At 42.4% G+C, this 27,754-nt stretch overlaps 1 protein-coding gene, 1 long non-coding RNA gene and 1 pseudogene across 7 annotated transcripts in view; 2 read left to right on the top strand and 1 right to left on the bottom strand.

Annotated features, from left to right (window-relative positions):
• The window catches only part of LOC141768565 (uncharacterized), a 194,959-nt gene that overhangs the window by 4,588 nt on the left and 162,617 nt on the right, over nucleotides 1–27,754 (top strand). The gene's annotated exons all lie outside the window — the stretch shown is intronic.
• LOC141768540 (nuclear factor 1 C-type-like) overlaps nucleotides 1–27,754 on the bottom strand; it is an 83,321-nt gene that overhangs the window by 46,451 nt on the left and 9,116 nt on the right. For 2 of the 6 annotated variants that reach the window (XM_074636934.1, XM_074636933.1), the window contains exons 1-4: nucleotides 14,770–15,810; nucleotides 6,698–6,868; nucleotides 6,305–6,481; nucleotides 2,998–3,181 (exon numbers count right to left, since the gene is read on the bottom strand). In XM_074636934.1, the coding sequence (XP_074493035.1) occupies nucleotides 2,998–3,181; nucleotides 6,305–6,481; nucleotides 6,698–6,868; nucleotides 14,770–14,799 (562 nt within the window). In that variant the 5' untranslated portion in view covers nucleotides 14,800–15,810. Of the gene's footprint in view, nucleotides 1–2,997; nucleotides 3,182–6,304; nucleotides 6,482–6,697; nucleotides 6,869–14,769; nucleotides 15,811–18,860; nucleotides 19,090–27,754 lie in introns of those variants that run through there. The other 4 variants (XM_074636932.1, XM_074636930.1, XR_012594086.1 and 1 more) reach the window with 3 other exon arrangements.
• On the top strand, nucleotides 669–1,349 carry LOC141768562 (histone H4-like; annotated as a pseudogene).

Here is a 27,754-nt window from a genome sequence, read left to right as displayed (position 1 = left end):
GGTGCTGTTAGAAACGGCATGACTTCTAGAGCACTCTTTGAGAGCGTGTGCTGCTGCTGAGTTGAAGCCGTCTCTACAACCACAATACTAAAACCACAGCCGACATGGTGATACCGCTGTGAGTCAGAGCTCACCCTCAACACATCCTGCTGCAAAACCTCTTCTGGCTGTCTGTTGATCATGTTTACTCTGCAGTCAGTTGATATTGGATTTACCGCTGCAGAGACCTGGTGTCACTGGTGTCACTATCGTCACCGGTGCTGCTGTATCTGTGCTATCCTGTCCCATCAAACTGCTGCCTCATTGTGTTGAGTGAGTGAGACTCCTACAGCTCCTGAAGCCACAATATAAAAACCAGATGTGAACACTGCGTTCTTTCAGTTGTTTTTGGACTCAACTCGTAGCTGCGTTAAACATATTTATACAAATGCTTTCAACCGACCAATGAGAGAGAAGAACTTAGTTCAGAGGTTCTCGGATAACTTCTGTGTCCCTAACAGCAGCTCTGAGTAGGATTCACAAACACCCACAGCCCTTTGAGAAGCTCTTAGAGCCTCTTGCCATGACAAAAAGTAACTTCTTGGAAATTCTCTACATATTAATTCACAAATAATAGATAATCGTGGCTCCGAGAGGTTGATTCCCAATGACCCTTTGACCTTTTGTTAAGCCCCACGGTCAGGACAGAATTTCCCAACAGTTCCACATTTTGGCTTATGACAATGTACATCAAACTGATGGCTGGAATTCAGTGGAGGTTGGTGTTGATATTCCTGTTCCCACACAAATGTATCCTTTCCTCTATAGTGCCATCATGGGGGCATTGTTTTAGCCATGGTGGCAGCGTGGCTCTAATGCCTAGTTCACACTACTGATTCACCACCAGTTGATCGACAATGAGTGTTAGAGGAAAAGGCGGGAAAGGACTCGGTAAAGGGGGGCGCTAAGCAGCACCGGAAGGTGCTCCGTGATGACATCCAGGGGATCACCAAACCCGCCATCCGCCAGCTGGCTCGCCGCGGTGGATCTCCTGTTTGATCTACGAGGAGACCCGCGGTGTGCTAAAGGGTTTCCTGGAGAACGTGATCCAGGACGCCGTCCCCTACACCGAGCACGCCAAGAGGAAGACGGTGCCCGCCATGTATGTGGTCCACGCTCTGAAGATGCAGGGCCGAACCCTGTACGGCTTCGGAGGCTAGACCCGATCCGGACCCGCTGATCCTTAAACCTTAACCTTAAGCGTCCTTGGTTTTCTTGAAAGGTGCTATATAAGTCCAATTTATTATTATTAGTTCACAGTACACAACTTTAGCCCTGATTTTCCGCTACCTGACCCCAGATCAGAGGAAAACCGGCGTTGGCTCGGCGCTCGCACACCGGCGCTCGAACGTCATGTGTGAACTGCTCAAAGATGCGAGCCGATGCCTCTTAGACACGTTCCAGATATCTAGCATGCTAAATGTCTGGACCTGTCGGGGAGTCCGGCCACAAGCTACAGCCAATGAGAGCACGAGACACGTGTTGAGGGTAAACCTGGGGGAGGAGGGGTCACCTGTAACAACAGGAACTGACTGGATGTGCTGCATTTGCAACACGGAGCAAAGTTGTTGTTACACCTAAAGGAATGAATAGTAAAAAGACGTGTGGAAACCAGTGAAAACAGACCATTTTCTGAACATGTTCCACAGACAACATCAGCAATGTGTCTTGTGTATGGTATCACGTCATTTACCGTGTGTTTCTCGCGTGTTTTCATGACAAAACGTAGTCGAGAGACCTCATCAGGGATTCCTCCTGGTGAAAGATGTTGTAGTGTGTGACCTCCTGTCTCTGGTCAGTGATGTAGTGTGAAAACCACAACGACTTCAAGACTCCCGATTACAAGACAGTAAGTCGTGTAGTGTGAACAGTACACAGATCTGACCACTCTGAATGTCCTGTAGTGTGAACTTGGCTTAAGGATGGAAATGTCTACCGGTCAGTCCACCACTTTAGTTCAGACTGAAATATCGGATCAAACCGATCTCATGTGAAGGAGTATAAATAGCACAATATTTTAAGGACATTGCACGAGTCATGATAACACATTTTTGGCTTTTCGAAAATACCGAAATGTATGTCAGTATACTGTTAGTGAAATTAGTAGAATCATGCAACTAAAAGTATGATGAAGATAAATGCTTCACTACCATCCATCAACAAGAGGAACTAGAATTACCGCTTTGCGGTTGAATGCCTCCTCCAACCAATCAAGTTGCAGTTTACATCCATGCCTGTCCAAAATGTCATCATCATAGGGCTGCACGATTCTGGCCAATATGATAATCCTGTTTGTGCCAAATTTGAAAAAATTCCCTCCTGTTCATGAGAATGGGACAGACAGACATACGTACGTACAACAACCCCAAAACATAATGCCTCCAGCCACAGCTGTCGCCAGCGCGGAGGCATAGAAATGGACTCTTTACTACGCTATATACTGCATCTATCTGTACTACATGTACTTGTACTACTGTATTTCAGCTTACTGTAATATTATTTATTATTTAATTATTATTTAAGTCTGACTTTGACCAAGGCATACAACATTTTCCTAATTTTCCTTCTGCTATACAATGAAACACAGAGAGACCAACCAACTCCGCAATACTTCTACTACCGTCTTGTTTTTTCGGACCCAGCTGATTGTAACATGAAAACCAGGGACATGGTCAAGTGCCACTGAGTTCTTGGTCAATCTGAGCCTGTCAGTGGCAAAAACAAGTATTGTTAGTGGACGTAACGTTCCATTGACGCTGCTCGCCTGCCCTCGCAGCTCATTTTGCATCCGCCGGTTTACAATATTCTCCCTCAATACTGGACCAGTTTCAAAACTTGTCGTCCCCATTAGTCATTTAGACACAAAAACATGGGAAAATAGGGTCCAGGTTGACAAATACCAGAGTTACCCTTTAAGTTTGGCCTCAAGTATACATGAAAGTGTGTGTTGGTACGTACCTCTCTCTTGTACGTAGTAAGCGAGGTAGAGGTCCAGCTCTTTGACAGAGACAGAGATGTGTCTAGGCTGGACACAGAGGATTGGATTGGAGCAGTGGCCTCCCTTCACCAGGCGCTCTCCATCTGTGCTTTCTAACGGGATTCCTTTAAACAGGATGACCATCACCAGGTCCAACCTCCAAACCTTGGAAAAGACAAAACACAATCATTGTTGACTGAAAACAGCATGACTGGAACCCGCGGCCAAGGTGAGAGTAACAACATGCCATGTGGAATCACTGGTGAAGTGATACCATACTGCTTCACTGAATACTTTCAAGTCATCCATATTAAAGTTTTACTGTGAATTTATAATTCCAATACTTGTCAACCAAATGAAATCAGATGATGACATCTACAGAGGGACAAATGAACAGACTTCTGCATTTGGGTGTGACAAATCATACGTCTGTCATCTAGATATTTGTCTTACCTTGCAGTGTGGGAAACATTCCATTCATCATATCAGTGACAAATTCCCCCCAAATTATCAACATTTTAAATGCTAACTGTTTACACGATGAAAGCCCAGTCAAACACTTCACCTACGTATCTAATTAAATGCTGTGAACAAAATGGGATTATTAGCCAACTTTAACTTAGTTAATGTTGTCAGACTGTGTAAAATTCCAGCAGCTCTATTTGCGAACCTAAATGAAGCTCGCTTTTTGAGCTAGATGAACAGTTATTATTGTCATTGAATGAATGAAGCAGAAACAGGCAATGGTTCAGTAGAGCTAAAAAATTATACCCCACCCTCAGATTCCAAAATATGAAAATAAACATGGATTTATGCGTCTCAATCATTGTGGAACTGGGCGCACATGCACAAGCCTCATTTCCAAACAACCTTTTATTATAAGGTTACAGCTTTCACCTTGTGTTTCATGTAAGATACACCTTATCATTTCACCTGCAGCTCTCAAAAACGGTGTACGCCCGGGGCCCGTTGCATAAGTTTAGTTTAAGACTAGTCTTGATGTCTTAGATTGTCCGTTTAGGTAGACTAGTTTAATTAAGCCTGTCTGTTGCATAAATATTAAGACTGACTTAATTAAAGGTAGGAAAGTTAGCGTCCTCGTGTCCCCCTGGCTAAAGGAACGGTCTCACGCGCACAAAATTAAGTCCGTTAGCTAACTATTTTGACTATTTAACCATTACTTTAAGCTCATTATCAGCTAACTATTTCAATGTTTACACATTACCTTTAGCTAACTATTTCTTCTGTTTATCCATTACTTTAAGCAAATTTTTAGCCAACTATTTCAACTGTTTATTGATTACTTTAAGCGAATTTTTAGCTAACTATTTCAATGTTCATACATTACCTTTAGCTAACTATTTCAATGTTTATACATTACTTTTTTGGATTCTTATACCATATTCTTGAATTGTTTCTGAACATCCTTAGCGGTTCTAACGACCGTTGGATTTATGCTGTTTTTACTTGGTGTGGTGTCGTTGTTGTTGTTGCATCCCCCATTTTTTCTCTTCTGTGAAGGGTCTTAATTTCACCCATAATGCATTGCATTAGCTACCAATAAGACAGTCTAACATTAGTCGCTCATAGGGGAACTTTATGCAACAGCTACATTTAAGTGCCTATAGAAAGTCTGACTTAAAGTTATATTTAAGACAAAGACTGGGTCTATTTTTATGTGACTGCCTGGCCTTTCATAAATACCACTTGATGTGTGGGAAAAGGTGTGTGCATGGTTTTTGTGTGTAGGCTACATATCATTCATACATCTGGCCCCAGATGCCTTTCCTTCATAACTACACCAAATACATCGATGTGATGGAGACTCAGAGGGGACTCTTGCCCAGGCAGATGTGTCAAAAAGGACATCAAAAGATATGTTTATCACAATCATTAATGGTTAAAGCTCACCAATTTCTATACTCACACTATGATAACTGCAAACAAAGCTCAAAATATCTTCGTAAAAGTTACGATGAAGAGTCTGTTCAGATTAGCTTGTGAACTAGAGAACACGTGCGTGCAGAACTAAACCATAAATCTGTAAACAGCCACGACAGTCAACGTATTTCATCCAACTTCAACAAGTAGTAGCTGCCACAAGGGACGGACTGGGAATGAGAAATGACCCTGGACTTTTGGACTCAGACTGGCCCACCAAACCCTCAAAATTGTGGTGGAATGTTTTTCCGAGGGTGTGACCTCACTGTGGGTCTTATCTGTGTCGGGCACAACCCGTAGTTGCCCCGGGGGGAAAAAAAACTCTCAGTGGTGCTGCGGGGGTTACCAATCACACCACAGTCTTATTATCTTTAATCTAATGGCCAAATTGCTATATTTAGAATATTTTCCAAAGGGGAACTGAACTGAAAATGAAACTTATCTATACTGTTTTTGTCAACGGAGTCTGCTGGCTTTGAAAAGAGCACAGATAAGTTTCACTTTCAGTTCAATTCCCCGTTGGAAAGGGCTGTCTGACAGCAACATAAAGCGGTGAAAATAAATAAATTTTTTTAGGTGAGCCTTTCTTTTAGGTGGCTAAAATCTGTTTTGCTGCCGGCCCCCTTCCACAGCAGTACATTGCTTTGCTCCCGTGCTGGTACTCCTGTCAGCTTCTTCACCTACTGTAGGTAATACACTGACTATGGACACGTCTCTCATAAAATCCCACTTCAAAAAACACCCAAACTATCCCTTCAAGTGGCGTCTAGACTTATTTGAAAATGTGCATATTTTTCGTCGCATCGGCCCCAACTGTCAAGCGGCCCACTGGGAAAACTCCCGGTGCTCCAGATGGCCAATCTGTCATCGGTTGCCACCGCATGATGCTGAACTTGAATTCCATTACACTGTAAACTAGTTTTATATGACACATTGGACTTAATTGGAGCTCTGCTTTCATTTAGGAAGCAGAATAATGTGAAGGTATAGGAGCGGCTGTAGGTTAGTGAGAAATGATCACTAATCGTTGTGCTTCTCCACACATATTGCTCCTATCGGCTACTTGTTTGATGTCAAATATTGAAAAATGAAGCCATGACACAGGAACATAACTGCATATGGGAAAGTGTACCTTTATGACACAAAGCAATTATGATGTAACCATTTTCCCTCTCAATCGGACAAGAGGATGCAGACATAACATTCAGCTAACTTTTTGCCTCTAGACCATCTGCTTTTCATACATTTGTTTTTTTACAATATCATCAACATTGACTTATTATCATGGCTTGCTGGTGCAAACAGAGCTGAGGAACAAACTACTGGAAGTGAATATGTACTGTTTACCTTGTCAGCTTGTCGGAGACAGTCTATGCGTCTCATTTTGCCTTTCTGGTCAGGGTTTGACAGGACACAACACGCAGCTTTCTTCCCAGTGATTGACAGGACAAAGTCTTCTCTGCATTCAGGTCTAATGTCCTTTCTTAGCTTGGCCAAAAGACGGCTGGCCCATTTCTGTTTCACCTAGGAGCACAATGGGATTGCAAAGGGAGTTAGGGAATCAATTCATGTTTTGAATGATGTATTATTAATATATAAAGTGTATTAACATATTGTAAAACACTAGTTCGATAAAAAATCACTTTGTTTAATTATCGCAAATTGATTTAACTTGATTTGTAAAACCAAATAAAAATGTTTATTTCTACTATCCACCACTCCACAATTTATCCATCCCACCTCTGCCTTCTCCCCCAGCAGTTCGTCTTTGACCGCTCTCTCTTCTTCTTTAGTCATCCTTTTCTCATGCTTTTTGAAGTACTTCCTTTTCCTGGCCTGGAGGTTGAACCATGTGTAGGCGAAGGCACGGACCTGGGGCAGCAGAGCCTCAATGAACGGATGGAACTCATCCTACATGACAGACAGACAGACAGACAGACAGATGAAGGTAGATAAACACACAGTGACAGTATCAGTAACTAAACCAACTTTTTCCACAATGTCCTCACTTCTGACATGTAGCATGGGCTCTATGTTCCCAGCAGTATACCAGATATGTTTCAGCTTTTAATCATCCGTCTGACATCTGTAGATACACTTCAGTGGTAATCAATATACAGGTTTCACTCGCTCTTTGTGCACATAAGAGTGGCTGTGGCTCAGGAGTCAGAGTGGGTCGTAGGGTTGGCGGTTTGACCCCCGGCTCCTCCTGTCCACATGTCAAAGTGTCCTTGGGCAATACGCTGAACCTGAAGTTGCAGGGCAGGTCAGCGCCTTGTATTGCGGCTACGCCGCTATTGGTGCATGAATTAGGCTTACCGTGGTAGTCGGTGTTACACAGTGTTACAAGGTGTTACACGGTGTTCGGGCATACTCCGATTACATCACTTGCCCACCGTCCCCACAGTTGTTTTGCTTTTTTATAGAAATAAAACCTATTTAGTTAATTTTCACATATCAGCGCCATGTTATCAATACATAGTCGGATGACGGACGCCACAAACTGAAAGTGAATGCATTTGCTCCTTACGGAGTCTCAGCACAAAGTCGCAGGAGTCTCCGACAGACAAGATGATGGCGGAGGATTTGGTGTCAAAGCGAAAGGCAAAAGTGCCACAACGTTCATCAAAACGTTAATGAGTTAATTGCTGTGTGGAGGACCGAGCGTTCACAGCTGGAGTGCGCGGCGCGGTGGAGCCAGGTGGAAACCTGCGGCCCCACAGCGAAAGCTCACACAGCCATCCAACGTTAAAGATCAAGGTAAGCACTCTACAGATATTGTGCATCATCTTTTCTGGTAAAATGTCCGGAGTAATCAGTAACACTGGTGTTGTCACAAGTTTATTGACTGGTGGGAAAATGTCCTCACTGACAATTGTCGCAAAAGCGCTTTATCCCTTAAGGTGGAAAAGCATAATTTAAATGCAGTTCATTTACCATAATAACAGCAAAGTAAAGTGTCTTTTAGGCTATATCTATATTTCTATATATCTATATATAGATATATAGATATCTATATATCTATATATCTATATAGATATATAGATATATAGATATATATATATATATAGAGAGAGAGAGAGAGAGAGAGAGAGAGTGTTGTTGTGGTTATATGAATGTAACTTAGGGTGCTGTTAGATTGCTGTTAGGTCGCTCCATTAACACAGGTGCCGCCCTTTGTGTGCGGTGAGCGAGAGAGAAAACTGTTTTTATTGAAAGCAGTGAAAATGTTGTTTTTGAAAGGCTAAATGCCAACAAATATGGATCAAAGCAGAATATTTCGTTATATTAAAAACATGTTGTGAAATTTGGAAATGATTCCATCAATATTCTTTCAATAAATTTTGACTTTTGGACTGAGTATTTTACTGAGACAATTATAGAGACGAGCAGCAGTGAATCACATCAGCAGTGGGAGGAGGACAGAGGACAGGAGGACAGAGGACAGGAGGAAGGACTGATACTGACTGATGTCTGTGTTCTTCAGTCTTTATAATCTCCACTCATGAATATGATTAATTTTACTAACATGTTAGATGTGTTTCCAGTGAGATATTAAGGAGTTTATATGGTGACTTTGCTGTTGTAAACATTACTGTTGCTGCTCTAGAAACAACATTTAACCCAGTTATATTTAAAATATTAAATTCTAATCCAGTTCTGAATTTAAAGACAACCAGGCTGACATAAATATAGCTAATATGCACAATTTAATATTTGTTTATTTATCGCAAGTCTCATCGTCATCACAGTATTGAACAGTGTTATCGCCCATCGCAGACGTTCCTCTTATCATGCAGGCCTAGTCCCAGGTACAGCACAAACTAAAACAAGCAGAAATACAACAATGTAAACCATTCAACCACCATTAAGAATGACTGAGCTGGTCTGGGTGAGCGATGGCGCTAGAAAGCCGGCAAAAGAGAGACAAACTGCCATAGAGACAGACAGACAGACAGACAGAAACACAGAGAGAGAGAGTTTTGACCCTTTGTATTCTGGAGTACTATATACAGAGTATATCTAGATCTATATTCGTTATATTTGTTTTATGTCTGCAACCGTGTAACTGTGCTGCTCTTGGAAAAGACATTTTTAATCTCAATGAATTTTTACTCCTGGTTAAATAAAGGTTAAATAAAATAAATAAAAACTGTCTCTACAGAGACAGAAAACTGCAGCAAATGAAAACATGCCTGAAGTCCACTTTCCAGGAGCTCTCCATTCAGCACCACAACACACAATGACACCAAGCCATCACTCAAAGGCATCATTAGAAACTGGAGTGGTGCATGACATCATGATCATGTGTGACAGCTGTGGGAAACACTAGATCAGTGAGACAGCAATGACCCTGGACAAGAGACCGAACACTGGAAATGGACACCAGCGGCCAGATGCATAAAACTGTGAGGAGATCCACATTCCTCAGATTCCTCATTTCTCCTCCCACAGGTAGCTATGAATGGATGTACAGTAGTTTGCATATTGATACTTCTGTCTGCTCCACCACTCATTAGACCTGCCAGCGAGAAGAACGGCTAAGAAGAAGTGCACTTTTACTGATCGGCACCAGAGCGTTATGCGCGACCGTTACGCGGGAGGATACGTTGAATGTAGTGTATATAGTACCATAATTTCCCTCTGGGTATCACTGTCTTATCTTGTGTCATATTAAAACTCCACTCGATACGATAGTGTTGCTTGAGTTTGGCTTGTACTGGAAGAGAGGAGGGCCATGGCCGGATTAACCTGCCTTATTGACAACCCCACTCTTGCCCTCTGTGACTCAGGTACTCCCGTCACCTCCAAGTTCCCATTAAGACCAGTGGACACAGCAGATCACACGAGGTAGCTGCGTCTATGTGTTTTGTTGTTACTTTATTTAGGAATGTGTACAATGAGAGCACAATATAAACTAAAACAATAAAAAAAACAGGGCCACTTTACAAGGAATATGATGATCTAATAATACTAGGGATGTCACGAGAACCGATACTTCAGTACCAAGTCGACGCCAATGTGACGGTACTCTTTTTCTACAGTACAGAAGGTACCGTACGATGCCTGTAACGGTCGTTGGTAGGGATGTGACAGTGAGGAAAATGTTACCACCGGTTAATAAACTTGAGACAACACCGGTGTCACCGATCACACCGGACATTTTACAAGAAAAGATGACGGTCAACATGTGCAGAGCTCTGACTCTGATCTTTACCGTCGGGTGCACACCGGCTGTGATGGCTCCATCCGCCTCACGGCGATTATCTCATTAACGTTATGGTTCCCTTATAGCATTGGGATTAAACGTGAAATATTGCCAAATAGGTGCATTTGCTTTTCACTTCGACAATAAATCCTCTGCTCCTACTCCTACTACTCTGAGCTGATGGACCAGATGCGTTCACGGTCAGTATGTAGTGTCCGTCGTCTGACTATCGATTGATAGCATGCCGCTGATACGCCAAAATGAACTAAATGGGTCAATTATTTTTATTTATGAATTAAAGGCTACATGCCTCTGTTTTTTGTAACGTTCAAATGTTTTTAATAAAAGAGTACCTGTTGAATCACATGGGATTTTTTTTGTTGTTTTTTTACTGTGGTATCGAATTGGTATCGAGAATCGTGGAAATTCACTGGTATTGGTATCGACTACTAGATTTCTGGTATCGTGACATCCCTAAATAATATATACTATAATAAAATAATACAGCGTCCATTTTAGTTGATATTGTACGCAAGTGGTGCAAATTCCTTAACAAATCTGCCATTTTACGGCCCTGAGGGATCTGGGGTCCTGCCAGGTTGCTAATCCAGCCATGGTTGTGGCAGTAGCATTTATAATAGCAAAACTAATTGAATGTGTAGCTGTCAACAGTTGTGGTAATAAACTATGCAGCAAAAGAAATATCAATCGTAGTAGAGCTAAATACTGCAATACTACTTCTAGACTACAGCAGTAGCAGTAATAATAATAATATATTAGATTTATATAGCGCTTTTTAGTGATCTCAAAGACGCTTACTAGCAGTGCTAGTAGTAGTGAAAACAGCCATTTTTGGCCTAATGCTGTGTTCACACTATGAGCGACACAGCAGCAGGCTACAAGTCATTTTAAATGGAAGCATGAAGCTGACATGAAGCTACAAACTGATGCCCGACACTTGTCGCTGCGTGACGCGCCACAAATAAAGCTAAGGTCTCGACTTTTTTCAGCGCTCCAATGAGGCGGTGAAGCGTCAACAAATCATGTTTTTTGTTTCACCCTGTTCTGTTCCATCTACTAAACTACGACGGAGTATTAAGGCCACATTGAGGGGGGGCGGGGGGGGGAATCTGAGATCCCGAGAATAAAGTGATAATATTACGAGAAAAAAAAGTCGTAATATTACGAGAATAAAGTCATAAGTTTATGAGAAAAAAAGTGATTTCCTCCTCCACAAAAGACTCAGTTCCCCCATCAGGTCTGTGTGGTTCTTTCTTCAGAATAAACTCAGTTTCTTTAATAACAATCTTTTCCAGGTCCTGATACTGATGATAATGTGGTGCTGATGAGCCAAAAGATGAAGGATTTGGTTATTTGTGAAACCTAAACTAAAGTAGAACTTTAGAAGATGCTCCACTTCCTCATCTTCACACTATTTCCCCTCTAAAATAACACGTCAAATTACTTATTTATAATATTATGACTTTATTCTCACAATACTACCACTTTTTTCTCTTAAACTTATGACTTTATTCTCATAATATTATGACTTTATTCTCACAATACTACCACTTTTTTCTCTTAAAGTTATGACTTTATTCTCGTAATATTACGACTTTCTTTCTCTTAAACTTATGACTTTATTCTCATAATATTAGGACTTTATTCTCAAAATCCCAGATTTATTTTTTTTCCCTCAATGTGGCCCTAATACTGAACTGACGTTGTTAACCAGTTCCCGGTGCTATTTAAGGACATAACTACACTGCTTGAGCAACACTTCAACGGTGACTCTGCTACAATGCAGCTGGCCCCGGTTGGTTGTTTTGTTGCTTTTGTCACTCGTAGTGTGAACATAGCTTTAGGGTAAGAGTTCCATCCGCTGACTTTACTGTAAATGTCAAAAAGAACTGCTGAAATTACACAAATCATTGCACAGTGAATACGATCCAAGAGAAGAGATGTAGTGTATATATAGTATACAGTCAGACACAAAGGTAGGCTGACGTTATGGGTTTCATTTTGCGAGATACCGGTAGATTAATTACGCATGGTTTACCCACGTTTTGTTAGCATTCAGTTAGCATAACATTAGCTAGCTTCTCTTTGTCCAGATGATTGTGTAGTTGGCTTTTATGCTTGTACATCTTAATGTCATAAACCTACCCGTTAATAAATTGGACATGGGCCTCCAAAGATGAACAGTTTTTGAACTGCTGACTGGTGTTCACTAACGGCAAATCACACCAGTAACCTAAAGGGTGGCTAGCTATCAGGTCCTCATAATTCATAAGGATCCATATCATTTCAAATCTATCGCCCCTTTGCCTCTGTCAGCTTCTCTTTACTGTATGTGGGTATTTGTCTTTCGTGCGTAGCCTATTTTATACATTTCTGATGATGAAGGATTGACAGATGACAGATGAATGGATCGGCGACAGATAATGACAGCTAATTTAGCTTAGATTCCTATTCCCTATAGCAATAGCTGTGGTAGTAATAGGTTGGCATAGTCATGAGAGGTTTTGAAATAGTGATCAGTAATAACAGTAACACTAGTACGAGCAGACGTTATGTGAGGGACAGCGAGCCGGTCATTGTTGTGAGATAAACCCCGACGAATAAACCCAAAGGGGATTCTTTAACAACAATGACCCGCTAGCTGTACATTATCACGCTTATTACACGGCTACTGACTTAACAAAATCAATATTTTGACACAAAAGCGTTCCTCCAGAGTCTGACATCAGAACTGCGCCCATAGCAACGGTCTGTTATACATAGCAACGGTCTGTTATACATAGCAACGGTCTGTTATACGTAGCAACGGTCTGTCATACGTAGCAACGGTCTGTCATACGTAGCAACGGTCTGTAATACATAGCAACAGTATGTTATACATAGCAACAGTCTGTTATACATAGCAATGGTCTGTTATACGTAGCAACGGTCTGTTATACATAGCAACGATAACAACGGTCTGTTATACATAGCAACGGTCTGCTATACATAGCAACAATCTGTCATACATAGCAACGGTTTGTCATACATAGCAACGGTCTGTCATACAGAGCAACGGTCTGTTATACATGGCAACGGTCTGTTATACAGAGCAACGGTCTGTTATACAGAGCAACGGTCTGTTATACATGGCAACGGTCTGTCATACATAGCAATAGTCTGTTAAACAGAGCAACGGTCTGTCATACATAGCAACGGTCTGCTATAAAGTAATAACAGACCGTAGAACGCCGTGATTGACCGATCAGAATCGAGTATTCAACAAAGCTGTGTAATAAAAGTAAATATAGTAGCAATACGTAGCCTATACATATGAACAGCTTCATATTAGAAATATTGGTAGGCTACTGGAAATTAAAAACCAACACCAGTTGAAAACTGACCGTCACACTGTAATCCACTTCTTTTCACTCTCATACATGTATCTCTCATAATAAAACACCACAGCAGACGCCTCACTTTCTTTAATCTACACTTTGGGAATTTAGATCTGCGTATGACACAAGTAGGTGTGTGTATATGGGTCCAGACTATTACAGTTTCAAAACAGTAGGAATTACAGTGTGATGAGTCACATGTACGTTACATAGCACAGAGAGAAATGAAGTAGGGAACTAGTTGCACAGTAGAAGAATGCTTTCTGTCAAGTCCCCCAGATAGAAAATAAATTAAAGGTCCCATATCGTGCTCATTTTCAGGTTCATATTTGTATTTTGTGTTTCTAATAGAACACGTTTACATGCTCTAATGTTCAAAAAACACTTTATTTTCCTCCTACTGTCTGCCTGTATTTACCTGTATTAACCCTCTGTCTTAAACACTCCGTTTTAGTGCATTTCAAGGGAATTACAACGGAATTGCGTTGCTAGGCAACAATTTGGGTCCATGTTCACTTCCTGTCAGCTGATGTTATTCTCATACACTGCAACAGGAAATAAACTGGGACACATTTAGAATATTTACGTTTAAAACCGTGACATGGTCTAAATATTGTATATTTGTGACATCACAAATGGACAGAAATCCTAATGGCTTGTTTCAAACGCACACTTTCTGAATACGGGCTGTGTGTGTTTCTCCGTATATTGAGCGTTTTGATAGTTGAACAGTATTTATAAAGCACTTAAACCTGCTTTATAATATAAAAAACATTAAAAATCTCACTGTTTACAACATGGGACCTTTAAAGCTCACATTCACACCAAATCGTACTGTAAGCACACACAAGCTGACTAGCACACCATAGAGCAGATCTATATCTCCTCTCAGCATGTTCCAGCTAATAAACATGTTAATTCAAGTGCCTGCTCAAAAAGGCCTGGTGCAGTCTGCCGCTGATATGAATCTATGATTCATTTTTAGACGTAAAATCTATCTATGATTCATATCACTACCTGCCCTATCCTGCACAATGACAGCAACTGTAGCTGCTTGTTGAGATGATTTGAATGAAGACTTTTGTTTTTCTTCATAAACACACACACACACTGTCTGCATTATCAGATGAAGCCAGTGCCATGGATGATTAGTTTATGTGTCCTACTACCACAGTGATCAGCAGAGCAGCTCGGTGCAGTTTTACCTGAGACAGAGAGAGAGGAGAAAACATCATGTTGATGAAGAAGAAGAAGCAGCTGAATCAGAGCAGGCTTCGCGTTAACATTAGAGACATCCCGAGGCTCGCCATTTCTCTCTTCCTGCACATGTCTCCTTGCTCTCCCCCCGCTGAGTCAGTGGAGCAGCGGTAGCTCCGGGTTAGAGAGAAAACGCTGCATTTCCTGGCCTGTGTGTTGTTGAAGACTCCAGATATGAGAGAGAGAGCTCCGGTCGCCTCGGATGACTCTGCCGCGTTAACTCCAGAAATGATGACACGCCAGAAAAGTTGAGGCTCCGGAAAAATGCTCCGCAGGGAGAAAAACACCGAGAGAAAAGTTCAGAATAATCATTCTGTGGCGGGCATGGCCGGAGGTGTAACGAAGCACGGGGGACGGTGTCATTTTGAGAGAGGGAAGGAGATGAGGGGGCGAAGAATAAAAGAAAGAGGAGTGAAATGACGTTATGAATCCAGCCCATCCCAAACGACGGGCTTAAAGCCGCAGCAGCTGCTGCTGTTACTGCTGCTGCACTACTGAGGCTCTCCTACCGGGCCACCGGCGGGCCTCCACCGAGAGTTCATCTGAGGATTCGCTTCACGTTCACTACTGTGGAGCTACTATCAACTACTGGCCGTGAACTGAGCACAGACAGACAGAGGGCACTGATACACAGAGAGTCTGAATACATCCCATAAACTATCCATACAGTGGAGGGTTATGGTGCATCCAAAAACCAGTAATGGAATGTCACTATAAATACATTTAGCCTACTCAAGTAGCATACTCTACTTAAAGGTCCCATTTTGTAAAAAGTGAGATTTTCATGTCTTTTATATTATAAAGCAGGTTTAAGTGCTATATAAATCCTGTTAAACTATCAAAACGCTCAATATACGGAGAAATACACACAGCCCTTATTCAGAAACTGTTTGTTTGAAACAAGCCGTTAGGATTTCTGTCCATTTGTGATGTCACAACTATACAATATTTAAACCATGTCACGGTTTTAAACGTAAACATTCTAAAATGTGTCCCAGTTTATTTCCTGTTGCAGTGGATGAGAATAACATCAGCTGACAGGAAGTAAACATGGACCCAAGCTGTTGCCTAGCAACGCAATTCCATTGCAATTCCCTTGAAATGCACTACAAATGGAGCGTTTCAGACGGAGGGTGAATACAGGTATATTCAGGCAGACAGTACGAGGAAAATAAAGGTTTTTTTGAACATTACAGCATGTAAACAAATCTTGATTTGCTAAGTAGCATTACTGTCAAAATAATGTAGTGTAGTAAAAAGTAATAGTACCCTCTGGGACGTAGCAGTATAAAGCCATACCAAGTTTAGTAGGCCTGCAAGTACTTCAAGTTTGTTCTTAAGTACAGTAGGCTCCTTGAGTAGGCTAAATGTATTTAGTTATATATATATATATATGTATATATATATATACATATATATATACATATATATATATATATAATCTATCTAGTTGATAATTTGCATGCTGAGCTAAATATCCAGAATGAACTCTATTCTATTATTATATAAATGGGTGGATTATTATTACTGATGCATCTACAGGTGAACAGTTTTTTACCTATGGAATGCCATTTAATTCAATATTAAATAAACATAAACATGGCTATGAATCTGAAATTAAAGTCCCCTGAAATAAGTAAAAGTAGTCCTTTGGAAAAAAAACAATTTTATTGAACTACATATTTATTGCCTCATTTAATTATTTCAGAATTTATTTCATAGCCATATTTATTTATTTCTTAGGCATATTTATTTATTTTTGAATATTGAATGAAAGGGCATTCTATATATGCCAGCCCATAGACTGTATAAAATATGGACGTAGTCTCCGTGACGTCACCTATAGGTTTCTGAAGAGCCGTAGTGAAGCCCAAAGTGGGTGGCGTCCTCACTCCCAGCTGATCCAAAACTGGGAAAAGAGGCAGTTCGTCGGTGGAGCTGAGAACGGCCCGGGCGGCGCAGCAGAGGAGACCGCTAGCAACCTGAGACAGCACCCACCTGTCACTCAAAGCAGCTACGCCCTCAATTAGTCCTAACTTTAACCCTTAATATAATTTAAACGGCTGAGTTATATAAAAAAACACATATTTCTTAACTAGTTTGAGCATAATGTTTAACATCAGAAAGGCACAACAAAAACACATTTAAACTAATTTCCCAGAGATGACATGCCTTAACCACTGTGCCGAAACCGAGATCGCATGCTGCACAATGTGGCAAACCAACGAGCTGTGTCTGTGCCCCAGAGGAGCTACAGATGGATGAACCGGACCCTGGCCCAACTAACAATGAGCCAAATGCAGCAGCTATACAGCGCCACTTAGATGAGATACACAGAATGTAAAGCAACGAGGTGAGTTGAGACAAACGTTTATTTTTCAACAAGGTCTTTTACTGTATGACTGATCTCACCAAGAACGTCATTCATTCGGCATTGGTCCCCCCCACTTTACGCCCCTGGCCCGATTTGGCATCACAGCTGGTGTGATCCCATCACAAGATGGTCTCTATAGTCCAAAATGTTTGGTCCATTTGGTTAATAACTGTTGTCATCAGGTTTAATAACAGATTGTTTCACTTTTAGTCTCTTAACTCCTAACCTACTGCCTCTATATGTCTACACTGTCATCATTCAGGCTATTGTTGCTGGAAATGAGTCTTGCATAATCCTAATCCTTCAACTGGAGCAGCATTAGTTCATTAATTAGCCTAAATTAAATGTAATCTGTGTCAGGTTATCATAATGGAGCTGGTGGTGATGGAGGGGAAACATTTAGTTACTTTCTTCTCTACAGTGGCATCTGAGCTGTTGTCCAGTGGCTCTCTTCCCAACTTCAACTGGATTCTTCCAGTGAGTGTCTCCAACAGGACCGCAGCTCTAGTTCTACACCCAGCGGCTCTCTGCTCCGGCTGCATGCCGGGACAGGAGGCCCTCTGTCGGCCTGTCATTCTAACTCAGCCCGCTGGCTCTAACTGCGGCCATTTTCTGCTGACTAACACACACACACACGCGCGCGCACACTCACACACAAACCAGGAGAAGAAGGCTCGAGCTGAACTTCAACTTGGCCTCCGCCGTCCTGCGGGAGGACCGGACCGGAGCGGAGCGGCGGCGGACCGGGCAGACGGGCCTGCCGCCCCGCCACTCGCTGCCCAACAACAGCCCGAAACTCAACAACTTTCACCCGCGACTACCAGCGCGGATATACACACACTATATATATATATATATCCACACACACACACACACCGCAGCATGTTGTCCGGTAACTAACGCGCCGCCAGGGGGTCGAAAACCACATTCGCCGATGTAAAGACCAATAACGCCCCGCTCTCCTCTCCTGCACAGAGGAGACGCTGCTCCAAACTTCATTCAAAACTAGAGGAGTTTAAACTTCAACTTGTTTAATGTCAGACGCTCTTGTCGTTTCGTGCGTGACATAAACTCATCTCTCGTTTCATGGTCTTTGGACAAATTCGGCGCATGTTAAATACTCAAATATTTACTTTATGTCAACAAAATAAGAAGTTTTTTAAAGGTTTCACACTGCTGGCTTCCGCCCTGGCACAGTGTGTTGGCGGAACGACGAACCGACCATAAAAGTTCAGATTGTATTAAAGTGCAGGCTGTTTCGCGTGTCTTGTGTGAGCCGAATGGAAGAGGATACCCTCACAATGCAACGTGGGTTTCAACTTGTGTTGTGTCAGCTGTGCATATTAGCCGGGGTGCGAGGGATGTTTAATTTGCCAGATTTCTGAATGAAATCCGGCGACAGATTCTCTCCATAGAAAAAGCGTCACTTCTATGACACTCTAATGTCCGGACGCTGCTGCAGACTACCAGCCGGAGATAAACAGAGGAGGCTGCTCGCTGACAGGACAGAAATAGATGCGACTGCTCCACTTTAAGCTGCGTAGCTAATGTTACTCTCTCAACTCTCCTCGCATTGCGTCTTTTTAGGAAAAACACGCAACAGCACACCACTAGGAAGAAGCACTCTACTACATTACGGTACCGGAACAGGTTTAGTTGTCCTACCATCTCGAAGCGGAGCTGCCACCGGGGGAAGTTAAAGCTGATCTCAACGCCGGCCCATCTCGCGCTGTCGCTCGTTATCATTCCATATTAATTTCTATCATCATGCGCGTGCCAGATGGAGTAAATCCGCGGTGCTCGAGACCAGAAACGTCCCGCGTCAGGGCTCCGGGCTCCGCGGCAGTAACCCCCCCCGCCCGGCAGGCTGCGGCAGAATAGAAGAGAGAGCTGCTACATTCACCTTCTACCTCTCTGCTCTCTCTCCTGCTTTCTCTCTCTGTCTCTGTCTCTTTCTCTCACTGATCCATGTCCTCCTCTCACAGGCCCCTTCTTATCCTCACCTCTCCCCTTCCCTTACTCTTTCATCACTTCATTTCCTTCTTCCTTTACTATACCTCTCTGTTCTGCTGTGTTTTATTTATTATAGGCTCATATATTTAGCTACAGAAACCATCCCCTTCTACCTAGTCCAGGGGTCAGCAACCTTTACTATCAAAAGAGCCATATTAGGCAAAAAAATAAATAAATAAAATCTGTCTGGAGCCGCAAAATATTTGATCATTGTGATGAAGGTAACACAGTTTATAATCTAAGTATATAGTATATAAGTCTAATGCAGTGAGGACCAAAGTGCAAATGTACGTAGTATTAGGGCCACATTGAGGGGAAAAACATCTGAGATTTACAGAATAAAGTCATAACTTTACGATAAAAAAGTCGTAATATTACGAGAATAAAGTCATAACTTTAGGAGAAAAAAAGAAAATAACACGTAAAATTACTACTTTATAATATTATGACTTTATTCTCATAATATGACTTTATTCGAAATCGCAAATTATTTTTTTTCCCTCAATGTGACCCTAATACTCTATCGTACCGTCGTACCATAGACCCACAATAATGATAAATACAAATTAAAATGTAAACAAAAAACAGTTATTCATTTCCATTTTTATAAATCCACAGGGAGCCACTGGAGAGGAGCTAAAGAGACGCATGTGGCTCCAGAGCCGCAAATTGCAGACCCCTGACCTAGTTCTACTGTGTTTTTTACAGGGCCTTTGATTTAAAGGGCCCATATTGTAACAAAGTGAGATTTTCATGTCTTCTACATTATAAATCAGGTTTAAGTGCTTTATAAATACTGTTAAACTATCAAAACGCTCAATATACGGAGAAACACACACAGCTCATATTCAGAAATTGTGCGTTTGAATCAAGCCGTCAGGATTTCTGTCCATTTGTGATGTCACAAAATCTACAATATTTAGACCATTTCACGGTTTTAAACGTAAACATTCTAAATGTTTCCCAGTTTATTTCCTGTTGCCGTGTACGTACATAACATCAGCTGACAGGAAGTAAACATGGACCCAATCTGTTGCCTAGCAACGTAATTCCATTGAATTCCCTTGAATTGCACTAAACCGGAGCGTTTCACACAGAGGGTGAATACAGGTATATTCAGGCAGACAGTACGAGGAAAATAAAGTTGTTGTTTTTTAACATAACAGCATGTAAACATGTTCTAGTAGAAACAAAAAATACAAGTATGAACCTGAAAATGAGCGCGATATGGGACCTTTAAGTTGTCAGAATGTGACTCACTGGCAACCCTGATCTAGAACTCCAGAATTCACTTCCTGACAAACATTTAGGCCCATAACTCTCCTTTCGAAACCCCCTCCTCCCTGCCCTGGGAATTTCCCCTGTTGTAATTGTGTTATTGCAATGCCATGATTAAAGTTTTTACATTCATCCCACACAAATGAAAACAGAACACTCCAAATAGGCCCTACAAAACTGCCACTGAGGATTTTGTGATGTTGGAAGGACAATATCGAGTGAAAAGCAGCAATAAGAGCAGAGGTGAGAGGTCTGCTGTGACCAATGTCTTGCCATCATTTTGAAGTGGTTAAATGATAAAGGATTTGCAAAGGGAGCATCATTTCAACAAGCAGCAAGCAGTTGAATTACAACACTGACATGCATCCTCTCAGCAGACTAGTTCTTAAAATAATGTATTTTTATGATTTGTGTGTAAGCATGTCCACTGTATCAGTCACAAACTGATCTCAACTCAAGAGGAGTCAGTGGTCAGCAGGAGAAAGATCAAGGAGGCTGTTCACCTCTGACACCATGCAGGGACCGCCTGAACAGAGATCTGGCCCAAAGTAAATAAGAGTGACTTCATGCAGAGGCTCGGTTTAGAGGGCTCCTGGGCCCCTAGGCCCCTGGGCCTCTGGACATGGCAGACCCATTCAGTAATCCACCCATGATTCATGGTGAGCCGAGCAAGTCTCTACAACCATGCAAGCAGTGGTGGCTGGCAGATAGAGGGCGCAGTTGCAGCGCTCCATCAGCCGTAATTCGAGCAAGCTTCAATTATTATTTGAACTTTGATAGTTTTTACTTTTCAACCATATTACTTCAAGCAATTTTATACAGCATGACATAAACCATAAGAATAAGTCTATCACTATCACTTTATCATTAATTCAACATTATCTTCCTCTTACAAGAGGGCACAGAAGACAGCACCGTAAAACCGATAATACTATGAGATTCATTAGCCCCCACATTGGCTGTATTTCTCATGAAACCCTGTCTCCGACAAAATTCTGAAAAAAATAATGTTCCTCTGTGTCCTCCAGTGTCCTCCGGTGCTCCTAACGGCATCTGCAAGATTTCACAGACCGGAGGGAAACAAGCAGTAAGAGCTGATCTGAGGTCTGCTGTCTATGAGAGCCGGCTGTCAATCACTCACGAACTCCGGCCAAACGGTCACACTAGGCAGCGCTGATCAAATATGAATCAATATTCTGTTACGTTAATGCCTATTTCTCTCCTCAAATGTTTTCAGAATCATCTTGTAGTGCACGGTTTAGCTGTAAAATGAGAAAGTTTGTGACGCCGCCGCCATTGTGTAATCTGGTGAAGGAACACCAAGTTCCGGTCACAAAACCAAAAAAACACAAAAAAACTACTTTATTAGATTTAGTAAAAACCATCATGGTTTGGTTTAAAACGACTACGATACTGAAACTACTAAGTTTTTAAGGCTTTTGGTTTAGGCAACAAAAAATAAGTCAACGTTGACTTTTACTTTCACTCGGGGCACGCCGTAGTTGACTTTATTGCTTATTATACTTGTTATTATACCACATAAAACCACATAACTTTCATTAACGGTCACTTGATATACTACGTCACCTGCTCTGCGCGTCACTCGTTATGCTACATCACTCGTTATACTACATCATTCTGGGGCAGTGGTGGCCTAAAGGTTAGAGAAGCGCGGTTGGGACCGGAAGGTCGGACCGGCAGGATAAATCTGGGTGGGAAAGTGAAAAACAGCGCTTGCCCCTCCCTCATTACCACCACTGAGGTGCCCTTGAGCAAAGCACTTAACCTCAACCGCTCCAGTGGAGCTGCTCAGTGGCCAGCTGATCACACTGTGGTTGTACTGGGCAGCTTCCAGGTGTGAATGTGTAACTCTGCCTATTTGACGTAGTAGGTTACGTCAAAGACAAACGTAATCCGCAACAAAATACGTATCCCTCCAAACGTAATTAAGAATGCAGTTAAATTGTATTTGAAAGTCATTTTTAGGAGACAAGGCTGTTCTCACATTATCAATAACTGGTTCCAGTACTGGAACCACACTCCCCTCCCTGCAGGACCTGTACACCAGGAGGTGCAGAACCAGAGCCTGTAGGATCATGAAGGATCCTCACCACCCAAACAACAGACTGTTCCAGCTGCTGCGGTCAGGCGAGCGCCTCCGCAGCCACGCAGCCACGCAGCCACGCAGCCACGCAGCCACGCAGCCACGCAGCCACGCAGCCACGCAGCCAAAACAGAGAGACTGAGACGGAGTTTCTTTCCCCAGGCCATCAGGACTGTGAACTCTGACCTCTCCAGGGAGCCCACCAAGTGCCACATGCTGCCCCTCTTACCCACACATGTTCACACACACACACACACACACACACACACACACACACACACACACACACACACACACACATAGGGCCACATACAGAGAATTCACACACACTTATTATTATTCTATTCATACTTATATTTATATCCCACATTGTATATAGGCCCCTTTAACTTTTACTTTTGATTACATTTTAATGTGTAGTTGCTGTTGTTGTTTGCACAATCTTGTGAGCACTGCCACTTTGCATTTCACTGCACATCCTGTATGAGTATGTGACAAATAAAACTCTTGAATCTTGAATCTCTGCTATAGTTGGAGTCAAAACTTGGCACACCAAGTTAGACAACAACATTGCTTGTGTTGTGAGCAGAAGCCTCACTGCCTATAGCCCCATCCAGCTAAAAAGTGAGTACATATTTTCTACATCTTTTTCTATTCTATATTTATGTTTCTGGACTTTTCTCCTACTGTGTTTGCTGTTAGGCACCGACACACCAAAGCAAATTCCTTGTATGTGAAAACCATACCCGGCAATAAACCGGATTGTGATTCTGATTTGGAGCAGTGAAGTTTCAGTATGATGTATTGTGTGTGTGTGTGTGTGTGTGTGTGTGTGTGTGTGTGTGTGTGTGTGTGTGTGTGTGTGCGTGCGTGTGCGTGTGTGCAGGAATTAGCCCTAAACCTATACTTGTGGCGGCTGGTGACTCAAATAAATTGGGGAGGAGAGGAGGAAAACCAACCCACGGTGCCATGTTATTTTATTAAGTTATTTCTCGTATTTTGCACTTACACCTCCATTTTCTGTATGAGCTCAGTGCTGCTTGATATACTGTACGTGCTCTTATGGTCCTCATTTTATCATATGTTGGGGTTACATGGGATTTAGAGTTTTTCATTATTGTTTTGTAAATCTTTTAATCTGGAAAGAACTTTGTGCTTAAATTTGACAAGTGTTATATAAATTATTATTATTATTACTACACTAGTTGCCTAGGTTACTTATCTCTACTTTCTTATGTAAAACTAAAAACTAAGCAGTAAAACAATGGTTTGGAACCTGTCTGTAAACTGCCCGTACAGCAGTCAGTTGCCTACACCGAGATCCAGAACAGCATGTCTGGCTGCCGCATGTCTCCGTAGCTCTGCTGTGGGTCCAGCCCGGACAGCTGAACGGCTAGGCCCGAGCATCGAGGCCTGAGCCGCGAGCATTGAGGCCTGCGCATCGAGGCCCCCAAGCATCTAGGCCCGAGCATCAAGGCCCGAGCCCCGAGCATCGAGGCCCGAGTATCGTCCCAAGCATCGAGGCCCGAGCTTCGAGCAGAGCTCTCTCCATCCACTCCCCGGCGGGGTCCGACTCCTGCCGTTGTTGCGTGCCCCGAGCAACCCCGACCCTCGCTCAGCTGTCTGGGCTGACCCACAGTCGGACTATGGTGTTGTGCAGCGGCCCGGCGCGCTGAACTCCCGGACCGGATCCCGGTATTGGCAACGGACTGTGTTGTAGTGCTGACATCACTTAAGGATTTCACCCCTAGGAAATTATAATGGTCAGGTTTGAAAACACTTGACTGGACATGTGATTCCAAAAATAGATATAAGTTTTATTACCATGGTTGTGTACCAATAGTACAACAGTAGCTAGTGCTGCTTGCTGTTTTCATTGGAAAAGAGTTGGCAACACTGGGCTGGGTTTTTTGTTTGCATCATTTTTCAAATCTAGTGTACTTTTGCTAGTTTCTCAGCATTACCAACCCTACCTTTAATGTACTGCCAATGACAGTAGACAATGACTTTAAGAGAGACTGGGCTGCCCCCACGGTGCACAGCCCAGCATAACAAATGGCTGAAAGGTGCATAAAAACACTCAAATTACCAATTAGGAACTACACTTGAATTAAAAGCAATGCAAACTCGCACAGAAGCGCAGCTTCCCAGACAGCGGGAGGTGGGAGAGCCGCAGGCTGTGGCTGTCTCTAGACAGAAGACCAGAGACTAAAAGTAAAAGTTACCTTTAGTTGGAGGCCAAATAGAAGTTAGCAAAATAGAAATAGGCCAGCCTACCTCCACAAAAGTGAAGCTGTGTTAAAGGTCTTATTGATAACATTCTTATGTAGATGATAAATTAAAAAAAAAAAAAATACTTAATACATTTTGACGGGTCCAAAATGAATGTCTTGTTTATCTCTGTGGAAGATATCTGACGTTCGGTTCCCACTTCTAACAAGGCTTGTGAGCCAATGCAACCACTTATTGTGAAGTGCGACATCTAGTGGCTGAATGTTGTCAATGTGATCAATAGCACCTTTAAGCAAAGGCTCGAAGTGAACATTAGTACTCTGGGTCTGCAACCAGGAAACGAGCCAACCATGCTGCAAAGCAAGGGAACGGAGGCAGATATAACGGCGATGACACACGCTATGAACGTGCAGTATGCCTACTGTGACAACTGTAACAACGCATACCCTAAAACTGCTGGGAGACCCGCTCGCAAAAAGATATGGCGTTTAAAACAGCCTCGCCAAACTGTGGACCACACCACCAACACAGAAGCCAGGGAAAGGTGCACATGGGAGAAGTTTGCTTTGCCAGAAATCTCCTTAGTTTTAGGCAAAAACTAGGGACGTCACCATACCAGAAATCTATTAGTCGATAGCAATACCAGTGAATTTCCACGATTCTCGATACCCAATACGATACCACGGTAAAAAAAAAAAAGGTAAAATGATGAGACTTTATTCCTCAGGTAGCTCAATGACTGTAAGAAAACAGCAGAGGCTGTACACACACACACACACACACACACACACACTCTATATATATATCCTCAGAATGCAAGCAGTAGTTTAAATTCACTGACATGGTGACAGACCATTAGACCATTAAATATTTATTTAAAATGCTAATGTTATATTTTGATGACGGATGACACAGACCGGTTAGGACGATAGCCTTCTACTACGAGCTATGGTTACGTTACGTTGGCCAAAACACCGTAGCCGTTAGCGACCTGCCATTGCAAGCGTTGTTTGGAACATACTAAACAGGCCATATGAGCTCTTCATCAAATGTAACGTGATTTTTACAGCAGAGTAACTGGATCCAACTGGTGCTCAGTAACGTAACATTAGTGCTTCATGGTTTTACTCCTGAAACTTGATTGGATGCTGTTGGATTGGTTCAAACAAAGTGGATCTGGGGAGTTAAGTGTAAGATAATCAAATGTCCCGATAACATTCACCAGAAATAAAGAGTCCAGAGTTCAATAGAAAAAAACAAAAACACCACTTTTCAGAGATTTTTTAACAAAAGATAGAAATTCAATTTGCTCAGCTCAGTTCAGTTTTTCCCCCACGAGTGAATCCTCTTCACGAACAGATCAATAAAGGATCTCTGAAAAAGTAAAAAACCCAACAGCTCTGTTGCATGGCGCTGTTGTCACCAAAAAATGGTAGAGACTCAGTGTAACCCAGCATAGTTTTTATAACATGATTTTGGTACAAATGTTTACCCGCCAGTGTGGCGGATAGGATAGCCTTCAAAGAGTTACTCGCCAAACAGAAAATCTACCCGCATTTGGTGCTGAGCGGTTGTTCATTTTGGACCCTGATTGCAGGCATCGTACGGTACCGGCGGTACTGTAGAAAAAGAGTACCGTCACGTCTTTAGAATTTTGGTATCGACTTGGTACCGAAGTATCGGTTCTGGTGACATCCCTACAACCAACCTACTTGGTTAGGTTCAGGAAAAAATGGTGGTTTGGGTTAATAGAAACCCTTTCTGGCAGAAAGCCCTGAAGGCAAACTTCTCCTATGTGCAGGAAAGGCAGGAATCACACACCTGAGCAGCTCTCCCTGCCCACATATAGCGCCGAACGGCACTGCCCAGTAATTAGGGTGTGTGTCTGTGTGTGTGTGTGTGTGTGTGTGTGTGTGTGTGTGTGTGTGTGTGTGTGTCCTAGAACAAAAGTGGAGCAGTTGCTGACTCAGCCTCCTTCAATCTGCATAGCGACTCCCCCTGGAGGCCTGTGTGTTCACTCATACACGCACACAGTGCCTGGAGCTCTTTCTACAAACTGAAGTTAAAGGTGGCTGCAGTGCTGAGAATAAGAATAATAGTTAGTAATACAGTTTTATAATTCCATGGAGTCAGCAGAGAGGAGATGTTTCAGGCTGGCTCTGCATGACCACAGGGTGAACAGATACAGGTGGGGAGCCCTGGAAGTTATGTAGATGGCTGAGGCTAGCCATGTAATAATAGCCATTATGACCTCCGCCAAGGAGGTTATGTTTTCACCGGCGTTGGTTTGTCTGTCTGTCTGTCTGTCTGTCTGTCTGTCTGTCTGTCTGTCTGTTAGCAGGATTACTCCAAAAGTTTGCGATGGCTTTGAATGAAATTTGGGGGGTGGGTTGTGGCTCAATGAACAATTCATTCGATTTTGGTGGCGATCCGGATCATGATGCAAATTCAGGATTTAAAAAAAAAAATTCCTATCAGCCTGAGCATTAAAGGTCCCATATTGTAAAAAGTGAGTCTTCATGTCTTTTATATTAAAAAGCAGGTTTAAGTGCTTTATATAAATACTGTTAAACTATCAAAACGCTCAACATACGGAGAAACACACACATATCACAAATATATAATATTTACACCATGTCACGGCTTTAGAACATCTAGCCCGTGACGGTAGACTTTGACCAATCACAGGTCATTTCATTGAGAGAGCGTTCCTATTGGCTGTGCTCCGGTCATGCGATCCTTCACCAGATTTCACAATGGCGGCGGCGTCACAAACTTTCTAATTTTACAGCTAAACCATGCACTACAAGATGATTCTGAAAACATCTGAGGAGAGAAATAGGCATTAACGTAACAGAATATTGATTCATATTTGATCAGCGCTGACTAGCTTGACCGTTTGGTCAGAGTTCGCAAGTGGAAGATGGACAGC

Source organism: Sebastes fasciatus, chromosome 5, assembly GCF_043250625.1.
Source record: "Sebastes fasciatus isolate fSebFas1 chromosome 5, fSebFas1.pri, whole genome shotgun sequence".
Classification (NCBI taxonomy): domain Eukaryota; kingdom Metazoa; phylum Chordata; class Actinopteri; order Perciformes; family Sebastidae; genus Sebastes; species Sebastes fasciatus.
The sequence above is the reverse complement of the archived record's forward strand: the minus strand, read 5'-3'. Positions and strand labels throughout refer to the sequence as shown.